The sequence below is a fragment of the Balearica regulorum genome, chromosome 18 (genome assembly GCF_011004875.1).
Source record: "Balearica regulorum gibbericeps isolate bBalReg1 chromosome 18, bBalReg1.pri, whole genome shotgun sequence".
NCBI lineage: Eukaryota > Metazoa > Chordata > Aves > Gruiformes > Gruidae > Balearica > Balearica regulorum.
Window position 1 is genome coordinate 4,456,553 of NC_046201.1, and position 25,857 is coordinate 4,482,409.

General features: G+C 38.6%; 1 protein-coding gene across 30 annotated transcripts; it reads right to left on the reverse strand.

Moving 5' to 3' along the window:
• Positions 1 to 1,785: 1,785 nt before the first annotated feature.
• ZNF207 (zinc finger protein 207) lies at positions 1,786 to 25,295 on the reverse strand. 30 transcript variants are annotated; one of them, XR_012838293.1, is made up of 15 exons: positions 25,092 to 25,286; positions 23,431 to 23,557; positions 22,847 to 22,985; positions 22,063 to 22,233; positions 21,298 to 21,373; positions 20,754 to 20,801; positions 18,226 to 18,326; positions 16,988 to 17,148; positions 16,078 to 16,170; positions 14,647 to 14,889; positions 13,746 to 13,908; positions 13,376 to 13,559; positions 13,075 to 13,154; positions 8,787 to 8,841; positions 1,786 to 4,326 (listed from the first exon to the last, which is right to left on the reverse strand). XR_012838293.1 is itself a non-coding variant. In XM_075770861.1 (13 exons), exons 1-12 carry the CDS (start codon positions 25,130 to 25,132, stop codon positions 13,399 to 13,401), a joined length of 1,524 nt encoding a protein of 507 aa, XP_075626976.1. In that variant the 5' UTR covers positions 25,133 to 25,286; the 3' UTR covers positions 12,810 to 13,154; positions 13,376 to 13,398. The 30 variants fall into 30 exon arrangements, 19 of the variants coding, with proteins under 19 accessions (XP_075626976.1, XP_075626977.1, XP_075626975.1 ...); XR_012838291.1 differs by having other exon boundaries at positions 1,786 to 3,801; positions 4,264 to 4,329; positions 13,075 to 13,559; XR_012838294.1 differs by having other exon boundaries at positions 18,256 to 18,326; positions 25,092 to 25,285.
• Between the last annotated feature and the right edge of the window lie 562 nt (positions 25,296 to 25,857).

The following is a 25,857-nucleotide window of genomic DNA, read 5'->3' on the forward strand; positions in this document are numbered from 1 at the left end:
TATGAATTCAGAACAAACAGGATGAAAACATGGATTATTCTATCTAGTCCAAGACTTCACCTTCTGGCCTCAGGAAGCAGAAACAAAGCTCATGACTGCTGGCCTGGCAATGCTTGTCTCCTTCCCTTGCCTTCAACCTGAGACACACCAGCAAAGCAGACTGAAGGGTACTCTTTTTGCTTGGGAAATCCAGGCTGGCAGATTTCACCAGGGTGAAAGCTTAAGCTTAAGGAGTTAAGCACATCCAAGGCAGCTTTCCAAGATGAGCTAAGGAAGGTGCATTGGAGGGGCAAACCCTGACAGCATCTGAACTGCTAGAAGCAGGAGAGCTGGAGCACTAGAGAAAGCCCCATCCCCACCCCCCACCCCCCCCCCCGAAAAACTTACTTGGGCAAAGGCAGCTTTCTTAAGTCTAGCAGGGGCCTAAGGATGGCTTCACCTTGGAGCAGAAGCAGGATATGAAAACTTACTGAAGAACATGGGAACTAAAAGAAAACATTAACTGCTTAACAGTTTATATAACCTGCTCAAATACTGTGGCAAAAGCATAGCTTTTGCTTCCAAAGAGAAACTGTTATCATAATGAAAAATTAAGGCCAGAAAATTTGGCCAAGAGGGTCTGTCTGTAACTTGTTTCCCTCCTGCCTGCAGACACCCTACTCGATGCTGTAGGTAGCTATCCTTTCCCTGTAGCCCACACCACTGCACACTCTCCAGCCTTTCCTTTGAGGGGGAGGGTCTTGCTTTTCAAAGATACCCATTTCTACCTCTTAGAAAGTCAAGGCTTAGATCCAAACTCTTCACCTCATCAGGATATTATAAAAACAATCCTCTCCCATGCTGTGTCCCACAGATTAGAGAAAAAGCATAAAGCTGCAGACTACCACACTGCAAAACAAGCTGCTGAGGCTCACAGGGCAGAAAGCGCAGACCTATCCTTTTTACCCAGTCAAATTCCCCAAGCATCTGATAAATCAAACTTGGGAGTGCTTTAACTGGCCATGCAACACACAAACCCCCTTGCGCTAGCCAAAGCAGTTCCCCTGCTTTTCAAAGGCCCCCTCAGATTTCCCTAGAGCCAAAGGGTCCAGAGGGCATAAACTCCAGTAAAGGGCTCCTGGCAAAGCAGTAGTCTTCCTGGAAGAGTCCTCTACTTAGCGTTAAGCAAAATGCCATGAATTGTTCCAGGTCACGTAGCATTAAAATCATGGATTTATCTGCCTTTTACCATCTCTTAAAAATTAATCTATGAGTAAACAGCAGTAGCTAAATGAGACCAACCAGCCTAGCAGAGTAATCCATTCTCATCCTGTAGACAGGAGTTGCTATGACACGCATCTTCAAAGCTACCTCATCTCTCCAGCGTCCTGCTCTAAAAGGATTTAGAGCAAACCTTTAACAGCATACCATCTCTACCAGGTTTTATGAAAAGTCTCTTAAGATTTTTTTTCCTCCAAATTCCCCCTGACTCTTCCAACTTGAAAGTCTTTTTTTTTTTTGTTTACAGTAAGTTCAGCACAACAGCAGATCAGTAGCAAAAGGAAGTCACAGATTAAGCAGTCAGGATTCATTTGCTTGTCTCCAGGTACAAAACACTTTAAGATAAAGCTCACATGAAGGAGGTTTTGCAGTTTATAGAATATCAGAGAGCTAGTACGAAGTTATTCAAACCGTAACATGAGCAAAAGGTGGATTTTATACTTAAACACACTTTGGACAGCTATCATTCATTGCAATAGTAACTTAAACAGGTCCTCGAGAGGAGGAAAAAACTACACAGAAACAGTGGTTAACTTCTGTTTAATCAGAAACTGTTACAAAGTGGTAGACACACATTACAGACGTGTATATGTGCAATGATCCATTCCTGAAGCGTACAGTTCACAAAAGTTTCCCAATGGATGCAAATGAAGTTAGCTCCATATTTTCTTTGAATCTTCTTTATGCTATAAAATGCTATAAAATTAAGCTAGGTTACTGTTACTATTATTCACATGCATTAAAGTGATGCACATACTTACCAGTCTCTCACTTTCTTGAATTAAATTCAACATCAATATTTTGCCACCTGTCTTTTGAAAAAGATCAATGATGCCATCCCTTTCATACTACTTACAGAAAAGCAGTATCAAGTTACAGAAAAAACCTTCATGACACACTGACTTCTGTGGCTGTACTGCTACCGAGAGGGGACGTGATTCAATCATGAGCTTTAAGGTACTTTAAGTACTAAAACCAGTTTGGAGTCTGGGTTTGCTGCACAGTGACCACAATCTCTGAAGGGGTCATTTGGAATTCATTAAGTAGAATTCTAACGGAAACATGTGAACCGACTCTTCTGTATATACCATATTGGGAAGAAAACTTCTGAACCACATTAGACAGCACAGCTGCTGTAACAGTGTATCAGAAGTTGAGCTACAACTTAGGACTGCTCACCTAGTTATGAAAGCTCAGATTCCTAGTATTGTTTTGGTCTCATCTCAAAAGAAAGAAAACTTACAGTACTGTAATTAATTGCCATAAAAAGCTGCACAAAAAGATGACCTTCTACCAGAGTTCACATTAGGATCTACCCTGGACAAATATACATTTTGTTGATAGACACTACAGAAAACCACTAGCCTTTAGTTATCTCCACTGACTGCCAAGCTGGTGTACAAGTAGTGCAGGTCAGCATCCAACCACTGTCAAAACTGAGACTTCGCAAAGTAATTCAGCAGCCAAAAGCAATCAGTAACTCATTCCAAGTTATTACTGAGCATTGCATTAATTATCAATTAGGGCCAACCACAGAAGTTAAAAGAAAGATGCATACGTTCTGTTAATAGAATAATGGCCTTGCAGCAAGGTATCCCTGTTATTCATGCACATCTGCCATTAAGATTTAGGAAATATAGGCAAAGTTATAAATTTTATTATACAGCTTTCCTTTTTTTTTTTTACTAGGAAGAAACACCTATGCAACATTCAAAAATTTTGCATGTAGCTAGTTTTGCAGACAGCAAATTTAGTGTGAATGACTGAGAACTGATGTAGAGATGATGCCAGGAGACAGGCTTCAAGTGCAACTATTCTAAAACCTGGAAAGATACAATCCCCTTGAAACTTTGTATGTTAGTATGATGAATTCTAGTGTTATGTAAAATGTCAAAATTCTAACATAAGCAATACTGCTGGAAGCATCAAGTCACTCATGAAACTACTCTAGACCATTCATATGAGCCATCTAAAGTGTCTGTTCAGCTACCACACTAGTGTATTATCTTCCCAATACCTCATTTCTATGTACTTCTCCACCAATTATGTCAAAACCCCCTCAAATTCACTGTGTGATAACATTCCCTTGAGAGGTGAATTAAAGCACAGAGTTTTACAGCTCATCCAGCTGTGAAACTATGCTATGTGCTACAGCACAGAAAGTTTTCATCTCCCATGCTGATATGCAGAGATGAGGTATGCAAAGCTTAAATAAAAATAAATGTATGCAGCTATTCTGGAGACAGTTGCATCTTTCATCCAATCACAAAGAATCTCTCCTATTTTCTTTTAGGGTGTAAAATATTCTAGAAAATAGAAACAAAATGCCAAAGTTTCTGGGAATATAGAATAGAGCAGAAGAAAAAAGAATAGAGGCAGAGCAGTAACTCTGGGGTAAAATAAAACAGCTGGGCAAACCCACATTTGTAGGTAGCCTCTGAAGTGTTAAAATGGGCTAACACACACACACAAACAAACAAACAAAAAAAAAAAATCCGAGAATAACAGGCTCCTGGCTTACCTGCCTAACCAAGTAAAAATCTGTTGGTAGGAGACAGTAATTAGCAATAGCTGAAGAAAATTGAAAGAAAGATTACATTACTGCTGCAGATTTTTACAAACAGAAATGCTTATTTGCCAACACAACAGTGTCCTATAATTGGTTCACTGATAAAACAGCCTGTTGTAACAGGCATGTTACCAAAGAAGTGACTTCAACTTTAGATCTTCAGGCTTTTCAGTAACACTAATGGCTTTTTGTTAAGGTTCCATATTAAATTTCCCTTTAAAGTGCTTGCAAATATTACCTACCCACATGTGTAGTTAAAACCATTCGTTCTTAAAAAAAAATAATCTAGACGTTCACTCACTACTGAAAACAGTAGTAGATAACAGATACATTCACATTTCAGAGACCAAAATTCCCCTCATGTATTTATAAGTGGTATCATTTGAACAAATTATTTCAAATAGGAACATCAGGTACTTACAGATTAAACTAACCTGTACTGGCAGTGCTGTGGAATTTTTCTTCTCTACCAGTAAGTAGCAAATGCTGAAATTCTGCTGCTAGTTAATAGAAACACAAATTGTATTAAACCAAAGAGTTTAACCCATAATTTAGTTTTTCATTAAAAAAGCTGCCAAACTTCAATTACTGCAATTTGTTGCTTAAGAAAAGCATATGAAGTAAAGGCAACTATAAACTACTTTCAGTTTGCCCTTACTTTTCTGTTACTTTTCATACATAAGTCCAAGTTTAACAAGGTAATCCTGTTGCCTACCACAAACAAAGAAAATTACAATACTTACATTGCCAGGTTCCTTCATTAAACAGTCTCATAAAGTGTGTTTTCTTATTCTAGACTTTACAAATGAAAGAGCAAAACGTATTCTCTTCCACTATAATTTATGGGAAAGAAGCTAAAGAATTCAGTGCAAGTAACATTATGCGAGTAACTCCATGAAAAAAAGAAAAAGAAAAAAGCTCTGCATGACATCTTTATTTTAAAGCATTATGTAATTTCCTAAGTTGGGAGACAGTGAAATAGCTTCCTTGGTTTGTATGGCATTAATTTCTGGCAATTCAAAGCGAAGACCATTTATACATATCGGCTACAAAGGGCAGTAGAAGTTGAAATTCTACACGTACACCCTTTCTGAACAGCACTTGGGAACACAGTTAAGATTTAGCCAAAATTTAAGAAATAAAGTTTGAGAGACAGTTAGCTAACAGAAAGATATGCTTTAACTCCTAACAAGGTAATTTTTAAGGAAGCTTTCAAGCTCTCAAAGTTGTGTGCTTGCTTGTTTTTAGTTAAGATGATACTGGTGTTAAAATTCTACTATTTTCTCAAAACTTTTAACTTCTTTAAGTCCCCGAGAAAGAAATCCTTAAGGTAAGTTCAAGACAGTATTTATGGAGAAGTTAAATTCATCATCATTAATACAGCAGTGTAGCTGATTGTTCCCACTGCAAGAAAGCCCGTAAGAATAAAACAAGTTACTGTAAACTTGCTCAGAAGGTGCAAGCAAGTGATCAGGTGTTTAAATACCAATCCTCACTGACAGTTCATACCATGGACAGGCCATACTGACTCATGAGGATGCTAAGAACAAACGACTGAAGATAACATCCTGGATTCCTGTGGTTCAAGACAGGATAGGGCTGTCTGCCAAAGCAGCAAGCTGCCTGACTCCCTCAGATAGTCCTTCACAAGACAAAAGTAAGTGTTTATTCACTATACAACAAAATCTACAAATATTGTGCTCTAACAGCATTTTCTTCTAGGAGAGCCTCCCAATGAGAATCTGCACTCTGACAATCAAGACTGCATAAAGCTGCTCTTCACGGTGTGTAAGAAAACTCTTCCCAAAGCTTTTTCAGAACTTCAAAAAGAATGCTATACACATTCAGAATGTTATTAAGCTTCAGAATCACTTCAGTTCTATCTTGACTCCTTCAAAGGCTGCCTCAAAACTTTCTTACTCTAAACTAGTATCTACCTACCCCAACAGGAAGATACGGTAGTCACTGATAGCTGCATTTTTATAGAACCCAGTCACTACCATTGTTTCACTGGTCTGATTATTTTGATTGGAAGTATAGACACTTTTAAAAAAAAAATTCTTCTGGAGGTAGCCTACTCCTCAGAGCATTTAATGGCTACAATCTTTATTAGGCAAGGCACAGAACACATTATTAACTCGTCACACAATCCTAAAGCAAGCCAAAACTTCATGCGTGGTACGTACTTTATTTGCCACATCTCCCATTTACTCTTGTTAAAGACAATGGGTGCAAATTCACCCGATTTAGCAGAATATCAGTAATTCTTGCCCTTTAAAAAAAGTCACGTACCTCTACTTAAACTCAAAAAACCCGACAAACTCCCCAAGACCTACTTCCATTAGTATCTATAAAAGTTAAGTCATTAAATACTATCATTAGAAAAGACATTCCATATTGAAATGTACAACTTTGTGATACACAGACTGCTGCAATACTGACAGCTGCAATACTGGAATGTCAGTAAAAACACACTGATCTCATTTACAGTGTAATTTTTTTTAACTATCCCACTTAGATCCACACAAGGAGGCAGGGAGGAAAATGTCACTAACAGAACTTCACAAAAAGAGCAAAATATGAACCATTTGCACTAGATGAGAATTTTTCAAATTGTTTTAAAGAGATGACAGGCCAGCTGGTCTAATAGCTGAGGAGATACTCCCAGCAAAAAGCACAGAGCCACCTTGCACTTGCACATGTATCTCTTAGGATAAAACAGAAAGCAAATGAAAAACGTACATTGTTACTTGCTGCAAATTTAAGAACAAACATTAGTCTGTGGTAACAAATCAGAGTAACACGAACATCATCTGCTAAAGCTACTGACTCCAAAGAGGGAAAAAAAGACCTGTCCTGTCCAGTCCTTTAGAGACTTACAGAAAGGACAAGAATGTAAAGGATGGAAGTAAAGGATGTGTGAACTACCCACCAGAAATTACAAACAGTATTTGCAGTGCAGCAGGAAAATCCAGAGTCAAACCCCCCTTTAATTCATACAGTAACACCCCACGAATTGTCTTCATGTCAAATGCATCTTTCAGAAGTAGGTATTAGTAGACAGAGCTAAAACAATGACACGGGGCAAATAGAAACTGCATTTTGGAGACATTTTTTCCATGAACAAGTCAACCATAGTTATCTTCAACAAAACCAGATCAAAGCAATCTCTCCAAATTCAAAAACTTTTAGCTCTCACCAGGGTATCAATTTATAAGATATAACCCAAGTGTGGATCTAAGTAGGATACTCCATTGGACACTAGACAGCATCGGTATGTGAATTCTAGCTATGTGTGTTTGATGACAAGCTGAATATGAATAGCTGGGTAAACTACATAGTGCTGCATTTGTCTTAAATGGAAACTGATAACAAAGTTCAGTATTGGGCATTTGAAATTTGCCTATTTTTCAAGTGTCTAAGAGATTCAGATACTTAAAACAAGAAGTACAAGCCATACTGCGTATTATTTTTGGTTAAACCATTTCCTTAGATATTGTAGGGAAATAAGAACTAAGCCCAATGCTCCTACAGACTGAATATGTGAAACAAACACTAGCTGCGGTAGCGTATCTTGAAGTGTTGTTCTCATCTTCACTGTTACCAAGGGTAGCACCACAATGAGAATTCGAAAAGCAACGCCATGCTCCATAATCATTTTTAAACAGTTAGCAGAGGACATGTCCATTTTCCAGTCAGACTAGATGATTGGGGGGGACTTTTACAGGAAAAAAGCAAAGGGCAGAGTACAACAGGAATGTGAAATCCACTCTTGTAACTAAGTTAAGAATTACAACTTTTATCCTTTAATTAACTGGAATTCACATTGGCAGTCATTATTTAGCAATATCTTGAAGACATGAAATAGAGTCTACGCTCATCAAAAAACACCACAGAATTTAAAAATATCTCAAAAATTTAAAAAAGCTATAAACCTGACTCCAACATTTGTTAATTTTCTATTTCACTGCTGATAAGCTGCAAGACCTCCTTGGACAAAACCTGTTCTTCTGAAGCTGCCTTTTAAGCAACCTCAAGCATTCAAAGCCAATATACCTGCAACACAGTGAGCAGCAACACTAAAGCTCATTTTTCTTCAAAGGGTAAAATTTTTTGCTAGTCACTACGTGAAAGAAGGAACTTTAGATAACTATATACCTAAGCAAATTTTGGATATGCAACATAATTTCACAAGGTTTCGAAAAAAGTGCTATGACTTTCAGTATTGTTGCAATAGACAAAATACTGACAAATTTGGTGTATTTGAGAGGTTGACAGGTTTTCCCTGAAACTGATAAACTGAAAAATCTGCATCTTCAATTTCTCATTCCTCTATGCTACTTTATCAACTTGAATCTCTACTTCTTCACAGGGCTCTACATTAATATTTGTTGTGGTGCAGCTCACATATGCAGCAGTATTAACATATTAATCTCCTCCAAGGAAACCATATTCTATAATTTAGGCTACACAATTTTGTGACTGTAAATGTCACTTACTAGTTAAAACCTAAGTATTTTAAGCACTTCAGTAGACACATCTCCCCAGAAGAGGAAACATTAGTAATTGATATTTACATGCCACTATTTCAGAGACTACACAGAGTCACATTGCCAAAACCAAGAACAAATACAGCACAAATGCAATGCAGGGGAAGAGGGGGAGGGGGCAGTGTGGCTGAAGGACTACCTGAGCAGCCTTGAAGGAAAAGCATTCCATTAAGAGAAAAGGTACCCGAACATCTTAAAACATGTTCCCTCCCCCTAAGACTCTTAAAAACACGATAATAAAAAGATAAATATTAATATAGAGCCCATCTACCAAAAGAGAATAAAAAACCTAAATTAAAATAAATTTAGGGGCCTTCACCAAACTTGCTGCAAGTTTGGGGACATAAATATCCAACAGCCATAAAGCTGTGAAAGCCCCCAGAATGAATAAAATAAATCCCACTTGCCTCAGACTGAACAGGGCAACACTGAGACTCTGCCTCAGCCTGTCCTATGGCAGGGCTATAGGAAGAAGAAAAATTTAAATTTTAGAAAAAACATGACCCAATTAATTTAAAGACATGCATTCAAAGTTAACAAATTCCAGTGATCAAGCAAACAAAAGAAAATGACTGCTGTAGTACCTATTTTGTTAGGCCCAAACAAAACTTCTTACAGTTGGTAGCTATTTCTGAATTGGACAGTTTGTTTTGCTTTGTATCTTGATCAATGGAACATAAGTCAGTTGTCTTGGGGCATTTTTCCCATAACTGATAGTATTTACTGTACTAATTCACAAAAAGTAGAGTTAAAGATTCCATCAGCCACTGAAAATGTTCACCCTCACCTTAGTATTTATGTAGAAGCTAGACCAGTACAATTATTAAGACATTTACTATTATTTTAAGTGTCATAAGTTACCATTTTAAATTGCAGCCCCAGCTCATGGACTGGTATATCGGACTCAATTTAACTGAAGAGTCATAGTGCCCTTCTTGCTGTTTATAAAACTGAAGCACTCTTGACATTTTGTTTTTATCTTGTATGCAGAATTCTTTGATTCCTATAAAATAACTGCAGGTTATGTATTCCATTCAATTTGATCCAAGTTTTAAGTTATACAGTTCTATATAAGCACTGTTCAAGAGCTCCATACACTAAAATAATTGCAGAAACTACAGAAGGCAGATGCAGCTGAATGTGTTTCTAGAAGCTTGTTTATATTCTCCCATGCATGCACAGAGCGAGGAATAGTTATCCACTGAAATTATTGTACATCCCAGCCTCAAATTTATTAATCAGCACCTAAAAATCTTATCTGTGGAAAGAAAAAAAAAATAATCCAAAAGTTCCAGAAGAAATTTTTGTCCACATAAGCCAGGTAAATTTTCAAGATTTTATTTAAATCAACCTTTGCCAAATGCAGAAAGATATTCTAAAGGCAGTATGAAACAGTCATATCAAGACTTCTGAAAAATTACCCCAGGCTTTTCCAAGGTTCTTTCCTGCCAGTCTTACCCCTTTTGCTCTAAAAGTCAGCAGATAATGAGATAAGTCTCTCACAATGATATTGAGAGATCATGCATAAAATAATTTAGATCTTTTTAAACAAGTTCTAGATGCCATAAATTCTACGTATTTTGCTAAATGTATTTTTCCACCTGCATCTGAACATTTTCTTACAGACTGGTTTTTTGTATTCAACATTTGCATTACATTCTAATTTAAAGACTGATCAAAAATCCACTTGCGAGTTTTACTGTAATATCTGCCATGGCAAATTTAGGCAACAACTGAAAAACAAAGCTTCTGCCTATGTAATTATAACCCTAGAGTCCTGCAACAGATACAAGAAAGATATGCTTTTCTGTAATCATAAATGCTTCTGCAGTCTTTTTCCAGGGAGAGCTTAACTAAAGCAAAAAACTGCAGGGCTACATTATATTCAGGATTTTGCTGGTGCAACTATGTTGCTTAAACTTTATACTGTAAAGCAAGCCTTAGTCTTTATACAAACAATTACTACATTCATAGTTTTCCTCTTTTGGGGAAAATGCACCATAAATCCAACTCTCTGAATATTAAGAAGCAGTATCTAAAGAAATGAAGGCAGAGAACAACAGACAACATGTGCACTGAAACACCTGCCTGCTTACAGAAGAGTACACACAAGAGACACAAGAGTAACTAAAGACAGCCACATCACAGCTCTTCTAACACAGAAATGACAGGAGCAGGAAAGGAAGTATCCATGTGAAATACCATGGAAAAATTGTTTAACTGCTTGTTGAAGATTAATATTAGAGTATCATATGAATAATACATGGCAGTGCTTAGTTGAGGGATTATCGTAACATTACTATTAAGGAAAAGTCAATCTTAAAATGCATCCAAGCTCTATGTAGTATTAGCTACAAAATGGTACTATTATAGGAACAATGAGACATTCACTATTTAATGGTACTATTATAGGAACAATGAGACATTCACTATTTAAAAGAAGGAAACTCTTAATTAATACAACTTGCAGAATATGCTGAGTTAACAGTACATGCAGTAAGGCTTTCAAGTATTTATCCCAGGAAAAGTAGGGGTCTGAAAACAACATACCAATGAGTTACGGAAAGACACCGAAGGGAGAAGGCATTTACTTTACTAGGGGCAGGAGGGCAAAGCATCCTTACAGCAGCAATATGATCTTCACAAAAAGCAGGAAGTTTTAAAAGCAGAAGTTAAGATCAATTTATAATGTATGAATTTTATGTGTGGTGTAACAAACAGGATGAAGGTAAGACACTGTAAAAATCTCTCCAGTGTTTTGTAATTATCCTTATTAGATAAAGCAAAACAGAAGAAAACCAGAGTATAAAAGCATTGCCTAAGCAAAACAGTTTTATCTGTTAGACTTATGTATAAAGCAAGATGAAGAGTTAACAAAATATCTGACATCAAGGCCCACTCAGCACATTTGCAAGCCAAATACTGCACATCTGACAGGTGATCAGCAGATACCAGTGATCAGAGAGAACTGCTTCTCAACAGAGGCTTGGAATTATGGTCTTAAAACTGCTAAACACTTTTTCTAAAGTGCCTGATAATTCTTAATGGTTAAACTAAGGCCATTCAGCTGTAATTACAGTGTACCAGATGTTTTAGTGCTTCTATGAGACATTCCATGACCCCAAGTTTGAAGCTGAGAGACAATGTAGTATTTTAGCTGTACTGTATTTCTGGACTATTAAGAGACAGTACAGAATAAAGCCCCATGAAGTACTTAAGTGCAGCTAAAACCCCCCAAGACTTTCAAGAAAGAGAGCCAATACGCTCAGTATTATAGTTAAGTGAAAAAACTCCACCATCAACAAAAACATTTGTGGAACATAAACTGACACAAAAATGCTGATAATCTTTCTAACCTACCCTAAAAGGGGAGATATCCCCATAAATTAAGTTGCACAAATAAGGCTTGAGGCTGGAACATGTATTTAAAGTTGACCTGCAAACGAAAAATTCACCACTCCTTTTTTCCCCCCTGTTGTGAAGAGGGAAGCTCTCACTTCCTTACCCTCCAAAAAGTCTCCCTCTACATTTTCACTCTCATCAGAAATATAGAACACTAACACAGTAACATTAGACATTCAGAGAATTACAACCTTGACAGTAATTTATATCACTCTACTCTTATAAACAGATAAATGACAATTTCATATGAGGAAGACCTCTCTCTGATAACTGTTATTAGGACAACTGGTAAAAAGGTCTCTTACTCTAAACACTTCCATTAAATGGCTCAAGAAACTCAGCCAACATCTGACCATAGCACACAATGGACAGTTCATCTTTTAGACTCTGTTGCAATTTGAAATTCTGAACATTTAAAGTAAAAATACAGCATATAACATATTACTCTTTCCCCCTCTGTCCCTTTTATACACTGAGAAGAAGGTCAAGCTACTTTTTCTCTTTTGCAGGTCAACTTCAATACAACATCAACTGGAAGTCACTCACCCATGTGACATGCACCTAAGCTTCTAGAAATCTTCATCTAAAAGGCTCCTGAAATTCATATGCATTTGTACATTAAAAAGAGTCAGTCAAAGAATGAACTAACAGGACACATCTGGCACTAGGATGCATCTTAAAGCAATCACTTTACATCCTACAAGTAAGTGCCAGGACTAGAAATCATTTAAAATTTATTGAGGACAAGAAAGCACAAATAAAAAACCATATGCATTAAGAGAAGTTACAACCAAGAGTTAAGATGTGCCTCCTGCAGCCTCATTTTTGAGCAGTCAGTTAATAAGTGTACAGGTCTTTGTCTACTCAGACGTGCAGCTAAGGAGTGACTTAATTTTAGAACAAAAAAATCCAGATTTTATCAAAACAGCACCAATAATTGTGTTCATTACACCAACAGCTACCATGGCATGCATCTGTACAAACCTTTCAGGCAGTTGTCCACAGCTGGTCATGAATAAAAAGGCATATAAATTTTTCTCTTCTTTTATTACAATGAAGTTTATAACAGTACAGAAAAGTCACACGACCTTAGTGGGTCAGTTTACTTAAACCCTGAAACAGGAGGAACTCTAAATACATTAAATATTGTTACAAGTTCAGACTTAAATGTACAAGTAGTTGGGAACAGTTACAGCCCTCACCAAACTATGTTGGGGACATGAAGTCCAACAGCACTTGAAGTGCTGTGAAGGCATCATTTCACAAATAGCAACATAATGTTACAGAACTTGCCTTTAAGGTGGTATGTTCATGTAATTCCAGCGCCTTCACAATTTAACGAACCATATTTACTATACTTCACTTCTAAAAACCTAGATGAAACATGAAAAAGAAGCCATACAGTATAAATTGCAACATCAGGAAAAGTTCCTGTTATTATTCCAAACAATTTTTCCCATGTAAAATAAGAATGTCCAATAGCTCCTTGCATGTGGGAAGATACTTATTTTTTTTAAAGTCACAATGAAGCCTTAATTGACGGAAGCTCGGCTATATTAACAGCACAAGATGAGAAAAGGTTTAATCTCCAAACCTATTAGAGCGTGTGTAGTAGCATCAGTAGCGGCCACCCTGTGACATTACAGGAGGTCTCATTCCCATTGGAGGTCGAGGAGGTCCACTTTGGTAAGGGGGCACCATCGGAGGTCCCTGACCGTATGGAGGCATCGCTCCAGGAAGATATCCTGGCATGCCCTGGTGATGAGCACCATACTGACCTACAAACAGAACATTTAAGATGCAAAGAATAATTTTTTTTCTTTGAAATAATGGGCAGAAGTTGCATTTTGTGAAAAGCTTTACCCCACATCCCCCCCGCCAGCATATGCCACTTCAAGTTTTAAAAAAGTTTATAGCAATGACAAATCTTTTCAAGAAAAGAAAGCTGGGAAACTTATGATTACCATGAGGTGGCATGGGAGGTCTCATTCCTTGTTGTTGTGGAGGAATTCCTGGCTGTGGTGGCATCATACCTCCAATTGGTCCAACTGGTGGATTACCCAAGGAAGCTTGTCCTGGTCGAGGAAGATTACGCTGATACTTAGGCAACTGTGCCCTTCTCTCTTCCTAAAACCAGGAACAGACAACCGTAACACATTGTAAGACCAAGACTCGCCAAAAGCAAAGTAAATAGAAGTGTAACAAAGTAGATTACAGGTACTAAACTATTTCAACTACCTTACAAGTTCAAAGACTGTTACTAGTAGCATTACACAGTAGCGTGCAGACTTTTCTCCCTTCCTTCCAAGTTATTGTATTAACACTGGCCAATCTAGCATTTTGCTCGCAACACACATTTCTCCTCCTCCCTGAAGAAAGCCTTTTCCTAACAAGTTGAGACAAAAAAGCCAAACACAAATCTAGAGATACCTGAACTGAAATTAAGGTTCATTTGTTTTACCCATAAATTCCATTATTGCTGACTGCTGTAATAGCACCAAGACCACTTCAAACTGTTACGTCTTTTGTCCTACGCTCATTAGCTGCATCTATTTAACTTCAAGCTTAAGTCATACACAGAAGTCTAAATTATATTTTGGGTTGAGTAATCTCCTATTGCCAACAAAAATAAGGCTCAGATCTGCAGCAGGATCATTGCAATATGCCAGTCATCACTTTGCAACCACTTTGCAACCACAGTTTTCTCGATGCAAGAAAGAACTTCTGTTACATTAGTTCTGCAGTTTGTGCTCTCGCTGTTATTACAATATGCATAATGCAGAGCTAAGAAGAGATTCTATTTAATCAGGCATATCAGCATAAAATCACATTTTTCAGTAAGACAATGAAAATATTTTAACTTACCAGTGATATATCCTCATCTGGATGGATCAACTTACTGGTTGCACTGGTTGTTGTGAGGGTAGCAGGCTTACTTGTTATGGATGTAGCTGGTTTAGCTGCAGTACTGTTTGTCGTGCTAGTGGTTGAGGCTGTAGACTGCGTGTAAGCAGGGAATGTAGGTTTTGGGGGTTCTGTTGTTGTTGCAGGTGTAGAATTCAAAGGTTTGAAATCAGTACCAACTGGACCTGGAACAGCTGCTGCAGCCTGTGAAACACAGAGATAGATCAATATTTATTTTTCAGAGCATAAGAAAACTTAAATGATGTCTCTTAGACCTCTGAAACCTTCCAGTGAGATACATAATTAAAACAAGCTTGACAAAAGTAAAGTTCAGCCTTATTGCATACTAGAGCAACTAAAAACAAGACAAAATAAATCCCAGTATATACACATATACACACACACTGGAAAGTCTAAAATTTGCAGGTCAAAAGCCACAACTAGAAAAAAGGAACAACCACCACCAACCCCCCCCACCAAAATATTTATCTCAAATACTGAGTTTGGTAAATGTCTAAATCTCTCCTGAACCACTGTTTTATTAAGAGCCTGTAAATATAAATTCATCATTCTCTTACTGAATTATTAGCATACTTTAGCAACCATTAGTTTAGAGTACAGCTCAAAGTGTTAGCATTCGTTAAAATTAGGTATTTAAGAAATGGTTTTAATTAAATATTTAAGAAAGCTCTACTGTGTCAGGGTTTTTGTTTCAAGCGTTCTCTCTATAAAAACACTGCAATATTTTCACAAAGTACTATATCTCTCTATGGATCTTTAATCTTGGTTGTGAATGAAGAATCGGCTGAAGGCAGATATGATGTCCACTACAGATTCCAGCATCTCATCTTTCCTACTTTTTTCTTAAACAGGCAAGAAAAGTTTGCTTTACCAGGCTTTCTCTGAAGATGCAGTAATCTCCAAAGCAAGCTTTAGTTATGAGAGAATGCTTTTGTTTCCAGTCACTGTACATTTACAGTTATCTGAACTTTCCAGTCAAAACAAAATATTTCATTCTGCACATAACGCAAATTACAAAATTCCCTACATTATGATGTACCATATTAAAAAACAAACTAAAAAGCCTTCACCATGCATCAAGCTAACCACTGCCCACTAAAATGCATTTAACTGCTTTCATGCTTTTTTAACCCTTTAGAACCAGGATGTAACATTTCATTCTTTCACACTAAGAAAAATCGGGCACTTTGACGTGCTTATTTCTAGCAAGATGCAACTCACAATCGAGGACTCTGCAGTTTTACCAGCTAAATGTAAACAGGAACATAACAGAAATCATCTGAAGATGTTTAGTCAATTTTAGATTTTACAGAACGGTCCAAAGGGTTAAGTTGCAAAGCAATTTGTTTTTAACTGTGACTTCCTGCGTACTTGTGCTGTGCTAGGAAACAGAGCGTTAGAAGATGCTGACAGACTTTCTGAATTGGAGGAAGCTGTACTTGAGCTTGTGACAGGTGTCCCCATCTGTAGCATAAAAGAAAGGAAACAGTGAAAAGTCTCCAAACAAATGGGTGGAAAGTATCCAGATGAAAGGATTTCTCATGCTAAGTCCTTTCTTAGGAAAGGACTGTGTTTCTGTAAACTAGTATCTTCCCTGCAGAAGTCCAAAATGCAAATAGCACACTATGAAGGTTTCTGCAACATACTTGAAAGCAAGTAAAAACTTCAGGACTTATACACAACAAGTGCAATCAAACGGTAGAGGTCACAAGCCGCTATCAATTCCCCACTTCCCTCCCCAAAACATTTCAACAAATTTTTACTACCTTAGCTTACTCCTAAACTTTTTAAAGAACCCTCCTAATTCAGGCAATTTTTGACCAGTTTAACAAAACTACAGAATAAATTAGTCCATCTATCAGTAGAGAGCCCATAATGAAAACTACAGGAGAGAATAAACCATGTCAAGATTTATGCTTCAGAAATTTTAGGTAAAGTTCTATGCAATCAGATTCCTTTAGCTGACTAACATATCCCTTCATCCACCCAAAGCACCCTTATGAATGACAAACTAAACGGATTAAAGAAAGAAGTGTTTGCCTACTCCTTTCCTTCCCACGTGCTTACAGAACTTGTCTGGTTTCATGGCTGTTATAAGACAAACAAAAGAATCTTTTAAGGTTCATTCAAGCACTACACTGAATTAAACTTAAGGATCAACACAAACAAGAAACTCAACCAGTCATTTCTTGGCCCTCCTCAGTAATAAAGAATAGACTACATTGATACAGTGGCAATTTGAAGAATATAACAATAGATTGCAGGCTATGAGATACCTTACCTGCCCTGCACTTGGGAAGAGTGGTTTAGTAACTGGAGGCTGGGGAGTAGGTGCTGATGCAGCAGGAGCTGGGGGCCTGTTAAGAATGCCTGGTGCTGTAACAGGCTGTGCTTGTGTCATTGGAGGCATCCCAGGACGAGGACCAACAGGTGGTGGCATACCTATAAACCACAAAGAACCAGTAAAAAAAATCAGGCTGAAGGCAGTAAGAATACTCCTTCAGAGGATTCTGTTCACAGTGTTCCTTAGAACAAGGTCTCCCTGTGTTGGTTTCCCCAAAGAAGGTGTATTTTAAGGCAACAGTAAAATAAAACGTGACAAAGGGTAATGCCAGCAGTCGCTAATAAACGTCCATGCATAGGCAGTAACCTCAAACACTTCAGAGCTATACTGAATTAAGTTGTGTTTTCTACTAGAGCTTCAATGAAGAAGTTGTTTATGCTCTCAATAAATCAATGCAATTAATGCAGTAACTGTTTCCAACATACTATGCTGCCAAGCGCGTGGATAAGACTTAAAAAATCCAAGAGATGAAGCCATTATGAATGCTATTGGAACTCTGAACACAGTGGAACAGTGATGCAAGGCTACTTTTCGTAGCCTATCATCACAATCCATGCTCTTTGTATGTGCAGGGCTCTAGAAGAGGTTCAGAAATGAGAAGTTAACAGCTCACATGGGTTCCATCATATTACTGTGCAGCAGAACTAGGCTGTAACTGTCCTAGTGACTTGCCTCCTTCTCCAGTGAGAAATGAGGGCAAACCAGAAAATCTCAAGCCATCACAGCATAGCTGCCTGTCAGGTGGAATACCCTCAGAACTTAAGGCTGCTTAAAAGTTGCAGAAGCTCAAGAAACATCTCCCCTAGCTATGGTAAGTGACTAAAATTCCAGTTAGTTTCTTCATACAGCAGGTTCATTACTTGGGTATTTCACATTTTCCACAACATTTTCAATCATTACAATTTTCCAGCTGCAGCCACAGACATTAAAAAAGGGATGAAGAGAGACTAGACAACACAAAAGCCAGAGAAAATTATATTCTACTTTTTACCTTCACAATGATACCAAATACAAATTATTTATAATGAAAAGCCTTAAGTCAACCCCTTCAACTGTGCACAAGAATGGCTTCTTTGGCAATCAATCCACACCAAGGTGGTGGCATAACTCTGTATAGTCTTTATATAAAAATCCTAAGTCTCAGTGTAAATAAAGAAATATAATGTAGCTCTCACCATAGTACGAGTTCGACAACCCTGACCTACCTGGTGGCATACCAGGCATAAGAGGTGGTATTCCTGGCCCAGGAGGCATCATTCCACCCATCGGCATCATCCTATTAAACAGAAAATGAGCACCTGTATGAACACTCATGATAAACTCTTAAGACAACTGGCACATACCTGTAGCAGATAAAAAATTATGGTAAATAATTTCAAGAAGATCTCAACAGAAGCAATTCAAAACCAGCTGACTCCACAGTTAGAAACGTTTTTCCACAAAGAAAAAAAAAATAAACCAAGAAAATCCCCAAACACTTTTTCTTTGAACTTTAAATTCCTCATGCTTTCACTTCCACTACTATCATATTTCCAGAACTGGTATCTCTCTTGAAATCTATTTCAGGCTACTAGTTTCAGTAGTGTTCCAAGAACCTGATCTTAGTACACCCAGAAAATTTGAAAGTAGGAAAAACAGCTAACTCAAATCACACTAAAATCACTGTACATCTGCTATTACTCCTTTCTGACACCACAAGTCTATTTGTGGTTATAGCACCCTCATACTATTTTAACATACTCTCCTTCCTCTAGTGAACTGTGGACAACCCAAATCTGTAGAACTATCCACAAAATACTGATAAAAACAGAAAGAAGAAAGGAGAAGCATGCTTCTGGAGTTTAAATTACAATAAATATTCCCTATGCTGAAGATAGAAAAGTGGGAATTTTTTTTTTTAAGTCATTATTATGGCATACTTTTCCTTGATATTAAAAACAGGTTTTGGGTTTTTTTCCTCCTTGCTACTGATACCTGGAGATAAAGATTGGTCTGTATTTCCTAACAGATGGGTGGCATCTAAATGACTCCTTTTATCCTTGTCTACTAAGCCACACTACAAATTAATACACATTCCCCATCTAAATTATACATACAACCCTTAACACAAGCAAATCCTCTGCACAGGTCTGCAACTCCATAAGAAATAAGCTGTCTACAACACTAAATGCTTTTAAATTGGGAAGCTATAGATGAGTACCATAGAATCACAGAATGCTTTGGGTTGGAAGGGACCTTAAAGCCCATCTAGTTCCAACACCCTGCCATGGGCAGGGACACCCTCCACCAGATCAGGTTGCCCAAAGCCCCATCCAACCTGGCCAACACTTCCAGGGATGGCGCATCCACAGCTTCTCTGGGCAACCTACGCCAGTGCCTCACCACCCTCAGAGGGAAGAATTTCATCCTAGTATCTCATCAAAATCCACCCTCTCTCAGTTTAAAGACATGATTTCTTTACAGCAAACAAACCAAGCGTCACTTAAGTTTGCTTAATTTTGCTTAGGCAAAATAAAGGAATACTTATTACTTTAGTTAGCAAGATAAGCAGATACACAGCAGCCAAGTGCACACCAAAACCCCACTAAGAAGCAGTTTCTATTTGCATGATAAAGTCAAGAAACCCCCACCACTGCTGTTTCAAAATCAAATCACCATACACAGGCAAGTATTCATTCTGCAAAGCAAATTGCTACGCAGTCTTATTTTTCTTCTCAATTTATCTACCACTGCCACAAAAGGAATAACCAATGCAAAAGCAGTAATGACTAGGAACATAGTACCATCTCCAGCCACTAACCCAGAAAAGGGGCGAAGGCAAAGTCAGTCTTGCAACCCGTTTTGGCAACTATCTGTTAGACCGCAAAAAAAGTGCTGGATGCTCGCTCCCTGCTGCCACCAGAAAGATGACTTTCTGAGAAACTGTAGGGATAGTGTTGATAGTGTTAGAACTAGTGTCACACTAAAACCAAAGTTGCTTCCCAGGTCCTAAATCTTCTTTGCTCGTTTTTAAATGAAAGACCACCAGGTTAAAGTAAGCAAAAATTTAGATTAAACTAGGTAAAAGCATAATGTAACACCACCCCCTCCCACCTAAAATTTCACCAAAATGGAACTGTAGTGAGTTTTTTACAAATTAATTTGTGATCTACTAGATGACATTAAATGCACCTGAAGTTAACAGAGTTTAAAGAGGACTAAGTGCCAGCAAGCCTAATAAACTTCTGTTCAGTTTCTACCCAAAAAAGCTACAGTCATGATGAGCACCCACAAGATGTTCAACTATGACTTGATTTTTAAATTCAAAGACTCTTAAAACAGCACTTATGTCTCAGAAGAGAATAACCTTTCACCTCAGTGAACTTAAAAACTTAGAAGCAAAGTTCCTGCTGTATGTCCTACACTGTAGAGAATCTAGCAGATGGAGCTGTACTCTGGTTCAAGAGAGACTGTAAGTGCCTAAGAGTCTATTTTACTAATATTTTGCAGAATACACTTCTCATAACATATAGCTTTGTAATATTCATTTAGATAAAGCATAAAAACTTCAGCTACTATACAATAAAAAAACCTAACTAGACATTTTCCCCAAATTCTTAGGCAATATTCAAAGGTTTTCACTAAGACAATTTCAAGCTTATAAAAAACATGACATAAAATGGCATAATGAATGTACCTAGAATTACATTAATGAGATGCTTACATGTTTCCACCACAAAATGACTGCATGTATTTTCTCTGTTGATGTAATCTGTGAAAATTTATGACAAAATCAAAAATCTAACTGTGATTTTTCCAAACACATTGTGATAGGGTACGGTGTCAACCCCAAACAAGCATAAAAACCAACATCTTACTTTTGCCCAAAATACAAGAAAAATTTAAACTATCCAGTATTTTTTTTTGTTAGGTCGATGACTGATAACCAGTTGCACAACATATGTGCAATACACAAAGGAACAGTGGTTCACAGAAGGCTCTAAACCAACACAACAACAAAACTTTAAATAATTATACTACTACTCAATAAAGTAAGGAGAAAGGCAACATACTTTGTACATGAACTCACAGTTTGGCCATATTTTTAATGTTGGTTTACAGCCATCCAGTTCTTTGGTTAGTCTTAATATTAAGGTTTCAGAGTTCATGAATTCCTACATACATTTTTCCAAGCAACTTTACTTTTTCTGTGACAGTTTAAAATGCACAGTAAGAACACGTAATAGTAAGTCTTTCTTGCTACTCACCCAGGTGGCATTCCAGGCATAACTGGAGGCATTCCAGGCATCATAGGTGGAACACCTGCCATTAATGGTGGTATACCTTAAAAGAAAAATAAATTTGAAACAACTCTGACAACACACAGTCACTAACAAATTTCATCCAATAAATTTAGACTGGATTAATGTTTTACAGGAAGCTCTAAAAGATCAGTTTTGGAAATAATATTGCTTACAAACAACACAATATAAAAGATTATCTGCAAATCTGACTTAGATTCGTTGTTCTCAGTCCTCTAAGACTGTAAATGTTCTTGGTAGTCTCCACAGAACGTGCCTTATCGTTACAGAACATATAATTAGAAGAAACCAGTTTTTGCTCACTGTCATTAATCAAAAATCTTTCCTCAATGTAGTTACGGCATGTGTATAAACTGCCTGTTTGATGTTAGCAGCCTTTCGGCCCTGTTTCCAAACTCGTTACAAAAGACCACAAACAAATATTATTGGTAGGCTTATGTTTAATGTACTAATCTGCCTTACTACCATATTAACATTCCTTCAGCTAGGCGCCAGCATGAGGTATCTTAATCTACTTCACAAAGGAAGATGTGTGCACACACACAGAATGGGGGAAGAAAAAAAGAAGAAACTGTTTACATGCACCTCACAAAACTATCTTGTGACCTCTAATACCTAGTGTGAGAAAGGGCAGATTATTATTCCAGCATACAAGCAGCAATTTGTATTTCTACTCAGTTTTTCAGTAACTAGCTTAAAACACCACCTTACCTGGAGGCATCCCTGGTGCACCTGGCACAGGAGGCAAACCTGGTTGTGCCATCGGGGGAATGTACCCCTGCTGTGGCTGAACTTGCTGGGGTTGAAACGAAGTTGAAGCTGCAGATTCATCATCTTCATACTCATCAGAATCATCCTGTTGTTTCTTCTTTTGGCTCTCTGCTAAAGAGTAAGATGTATATGGTCAGACTGAAGGCAAATTATATTCTATGAAATTCATTTTATCTGGAGTATTCCAGATAGAATGAAAATACAATTCAAATCTTATCAGCATGTTCAAAAATTCATAGAATTACAAAGAAAAACTATGTGAGTCTACCTATAAAATATAAATAAACGGAAGGAAAACGACTCACATTGTAATGACCCTCAACATAAACGGGGGTCTTCCTTCACGTCAGTCTCATGCTGTCCAGAATAAGCCAAACCAGTTCAAACAAAGGTATACTTAAACAGCAAAGAAATCTAAGTATTTACACATCAACAGGCTTGTATCACCCCGGCCCTTCCTCTCTTTACTCTCAAAAATAAAATCGCCATCCCCACATTCATTAGGTAATTATTGTAGCTGCACTAACATGCAGCTATTTCTGAACAGGAAAAGAAAAACATCTCTCATCCTTCTAAATGACGGGCAAATGCCTAGAGTTGCAGTTAGAGCACGCATTAAACCCAACCCTTACTCTTCTGAGAAGCGAGAACTGTATCACACAGCTTACTATCAGTAAGAAACAGACTACGGAAAGGACAGATAACTAGCTAGATCGCACTTTACCCTGAGTTTTTTGTTCAAGTAACCTCCTCCGTTCCTCCATATCTTTTTCTGGAATGCCCTCCATGCCATAGATTTCCAGTTCAATGTCTGTTCTTCCAGGAATAGCATTTGGAACAGCATCTATTGTTTCTTTATGTACCTAAAGAAAAAAATTAAAAATCCTCCTGATCACAATTCAGGTTAGATTCTACATGTTCTTCATATAGTTTCAAGATACAAAAGGAACATCCTTAATCATAAGATCTCTCTGGTAAAGCATTTTCTTGGTATGTGCTTCCTAATCATGGTTAATTACTTTTAGCTTCTAACAGTAGTTTATATAAACTTGTCTTCTGAACACCAAGGCAATACAATTCCTTCACTCCTCCTACACCTCAAAAATGACAGCAGACATTTCTACTGCATACTCTCCCTATGACTGCTGACACAGCAGGAGTTCTGTTCTGGAAACAGATCATTGCTGTCTTTTTCTCATCAGTTTTTAAGACTGTGGAAGACCCCAACCCCCCACCTTCTTAAGTTCACTATTAATTCCAATTTTAGATACTTGTAAAAAAAGTTTATGTAAGTCTAAAACTTCTTACCTGCATGCAATGTATAGCTAAACCAGGTCCTGTATACAGTTTCTTATGACATATATGGCATTTAAAGTGCTTTGCTTTTTGATGCTGTATAAGGATTTTTTCATCATCAAAATCCCTGTTACAATACCTATTGAAGACTGTTAAGGAAACATTTAATCCTGACAATGACCTAACACTAAGCTAATTAGCATTATTGTGATTTTTCCTAAAGCAAAAAAAAAAAAAAGCATAGGAAGCATCTCCGAGCATTCAAAGCATGACAAATATTTCATGGATGTCTGAAACCAAACCTCTTCATACCATCCAGCATTTCCCTCTTCAGATAGGTAAAAAAGACAAGATGTGTGCATGCAATCAGAACCATCATTTGATTCCATATTCTTTGACACATGCTTTTCAAGTTCCAGTTATTTCTAAGTAGACTCATTCCTTCTCTGCATATGTGTAGATTAAAATAAACTTGCTAAAGCATTAAAGGAGAAATAGACTTGAAATCCACAAAAGGGAAGTGATGAGAAGTGTCTATTTAATAACAAATATCAGTAGCTAACACTTAGAGAACAAAAATTTTAGTTAGTAGCGCCTTTCCTTTTTCAGTCATCCAGCTATCAATTCTTATGACACCACATAATTTGCTGCAGTCATTACAGAACTGTTTTTAAGCAGAAACATTTTAAGCAAAGAACTTTCTGGACATCTGCGTGACAGAAGAGGCAAACTACAGTTTCCTTTCTGCAGGTCAGCATTAGTATTTCAGCAAACACTCCAAACATATCTTCATAAGCAAGACAAATACACATTTGTTATTTATTAGTTATTCCTTGTTAACACAATGTGTCCCTGACTTCCATCAAAACTTGAAATATGTAAATAACTAAACTAGAAGCACAGATGCCTTCCAGCATAAAATTGCAAAAAAAAATCTCAGAGCAGCTTATAAATTCCCTTATTGAACAATTCTAGATTGGGCAGAAACATTTTAGAGAAAAGGTAAATCTGCAATTATCCCCAACAAAAAACAGATTGTGAAAGAGCGATCAAAGAAAAATCCACCAGTATTTCTGGATACTGAGAAATTTTATACGACTTTGATGCAGCAATTACGAATGTGAAAGCCGCCCCCCCCCCCCCCCCGCAAAAAAAAAAAAAAGAGTTTTCAAAAGGTCTCTTAACCGCATCTGCCCCACTTCTTGAATAGCTGTATTTATCAGAGGCAGGGTTTTCTCCCGTTGACATCCTTCCCCCCGGGGGATAAGGACCGTTCTCCATTTTCCCCACGATCCCAGCAATCCCGCCGGGCCTGGCCAGAGAAGCTGCGGCCTGCCCTGGCTTTACGGATCGGACGCGAGGCCGACGCCTCAAGCGAGGCAGGCGGGAGCGGGCGGGCTAGGCCGCGCGGGGAGGGGGTGGGGGGTGGTGTAGAAGCCGAGGAAGGGCACGGACCAGGCTCAATCCCCACGCTAACGAGCACAGAACTAGAAGAGGACCAAGCACAGAGCCAAACCGTAACGCGGGTGAAGAGAAGGAAAGCGCCCGCTGGACAGCGAGGAGCCGGGTGGAGAACAGGACAGAAACACGACCGGACCAGGCCGCTCCGATCTCCGCCGCTCCGATCCCCCACCCAGCTCCCCACGCCCGCCTCGTCCCACACAGAAGGATACCAGCACCAAGGCTTCAGCTGCTTCTTCTTCTTACGGCCCATGGCGGTAGCGCCCCCGACCTACACGAAAAGGAGAGAGCCGAGCTCTTCTCTCCTGATCCACAACGCCCACACCAGGCTCTCCACGGAGGCAAGCGAGCAGACACAAAATGGCCGCCACGCTCCCTCCTGGCGCCACCGCCTCCGAGCTCCCAGCCTGCACCGCGGCGCAGCAGAGGGGTGGGGGAGCTGTCCACGTGACGGGCTCCGGGCTGTCCCCGCCACCTCCTGCGCTGTCCCATGCTGCCTCGCGGTTGTGGCCGCCCGCCATTTCGTTTGGCTGGGCACCTCGGTGTGTTTCCCGGCTTCGTGTTCAATGTCAGGGAGAACCTAGGTTTTTCCCTACGAAATCGGGCGGGCAAGAAGTCGGTATCTCTTAAACAAGCCGCTCTACACAGTGGCTTGGTGGTGGTTACCTGTGTCTGCGTACCTGGCTTTTGACGGGGAACCTGGCCCTGCAAGAACACTGTAGAGCTGACTGACCTGTGTTGGGCCCTTCCCTGCCCGAGCGTCCCCTGCCTGGCCCGGGGCTGGCCCCTCTTACATGCCATCGGGTGGTGGTCCTGTGTCAGCCCCCCAAGCATCCAGGTGCCCCAGGCTGGGCCTAGAGCTGTTCCCTGGCCTGTGGGGCTTGGCTCAAGCAGCATGTCTGCAAGAGCTGCCCGTTAGTTGACGAGGCCAAGCTAACAGATGTGCTGTTTTAACAGGAAAATATTTCAGGAGTAGAC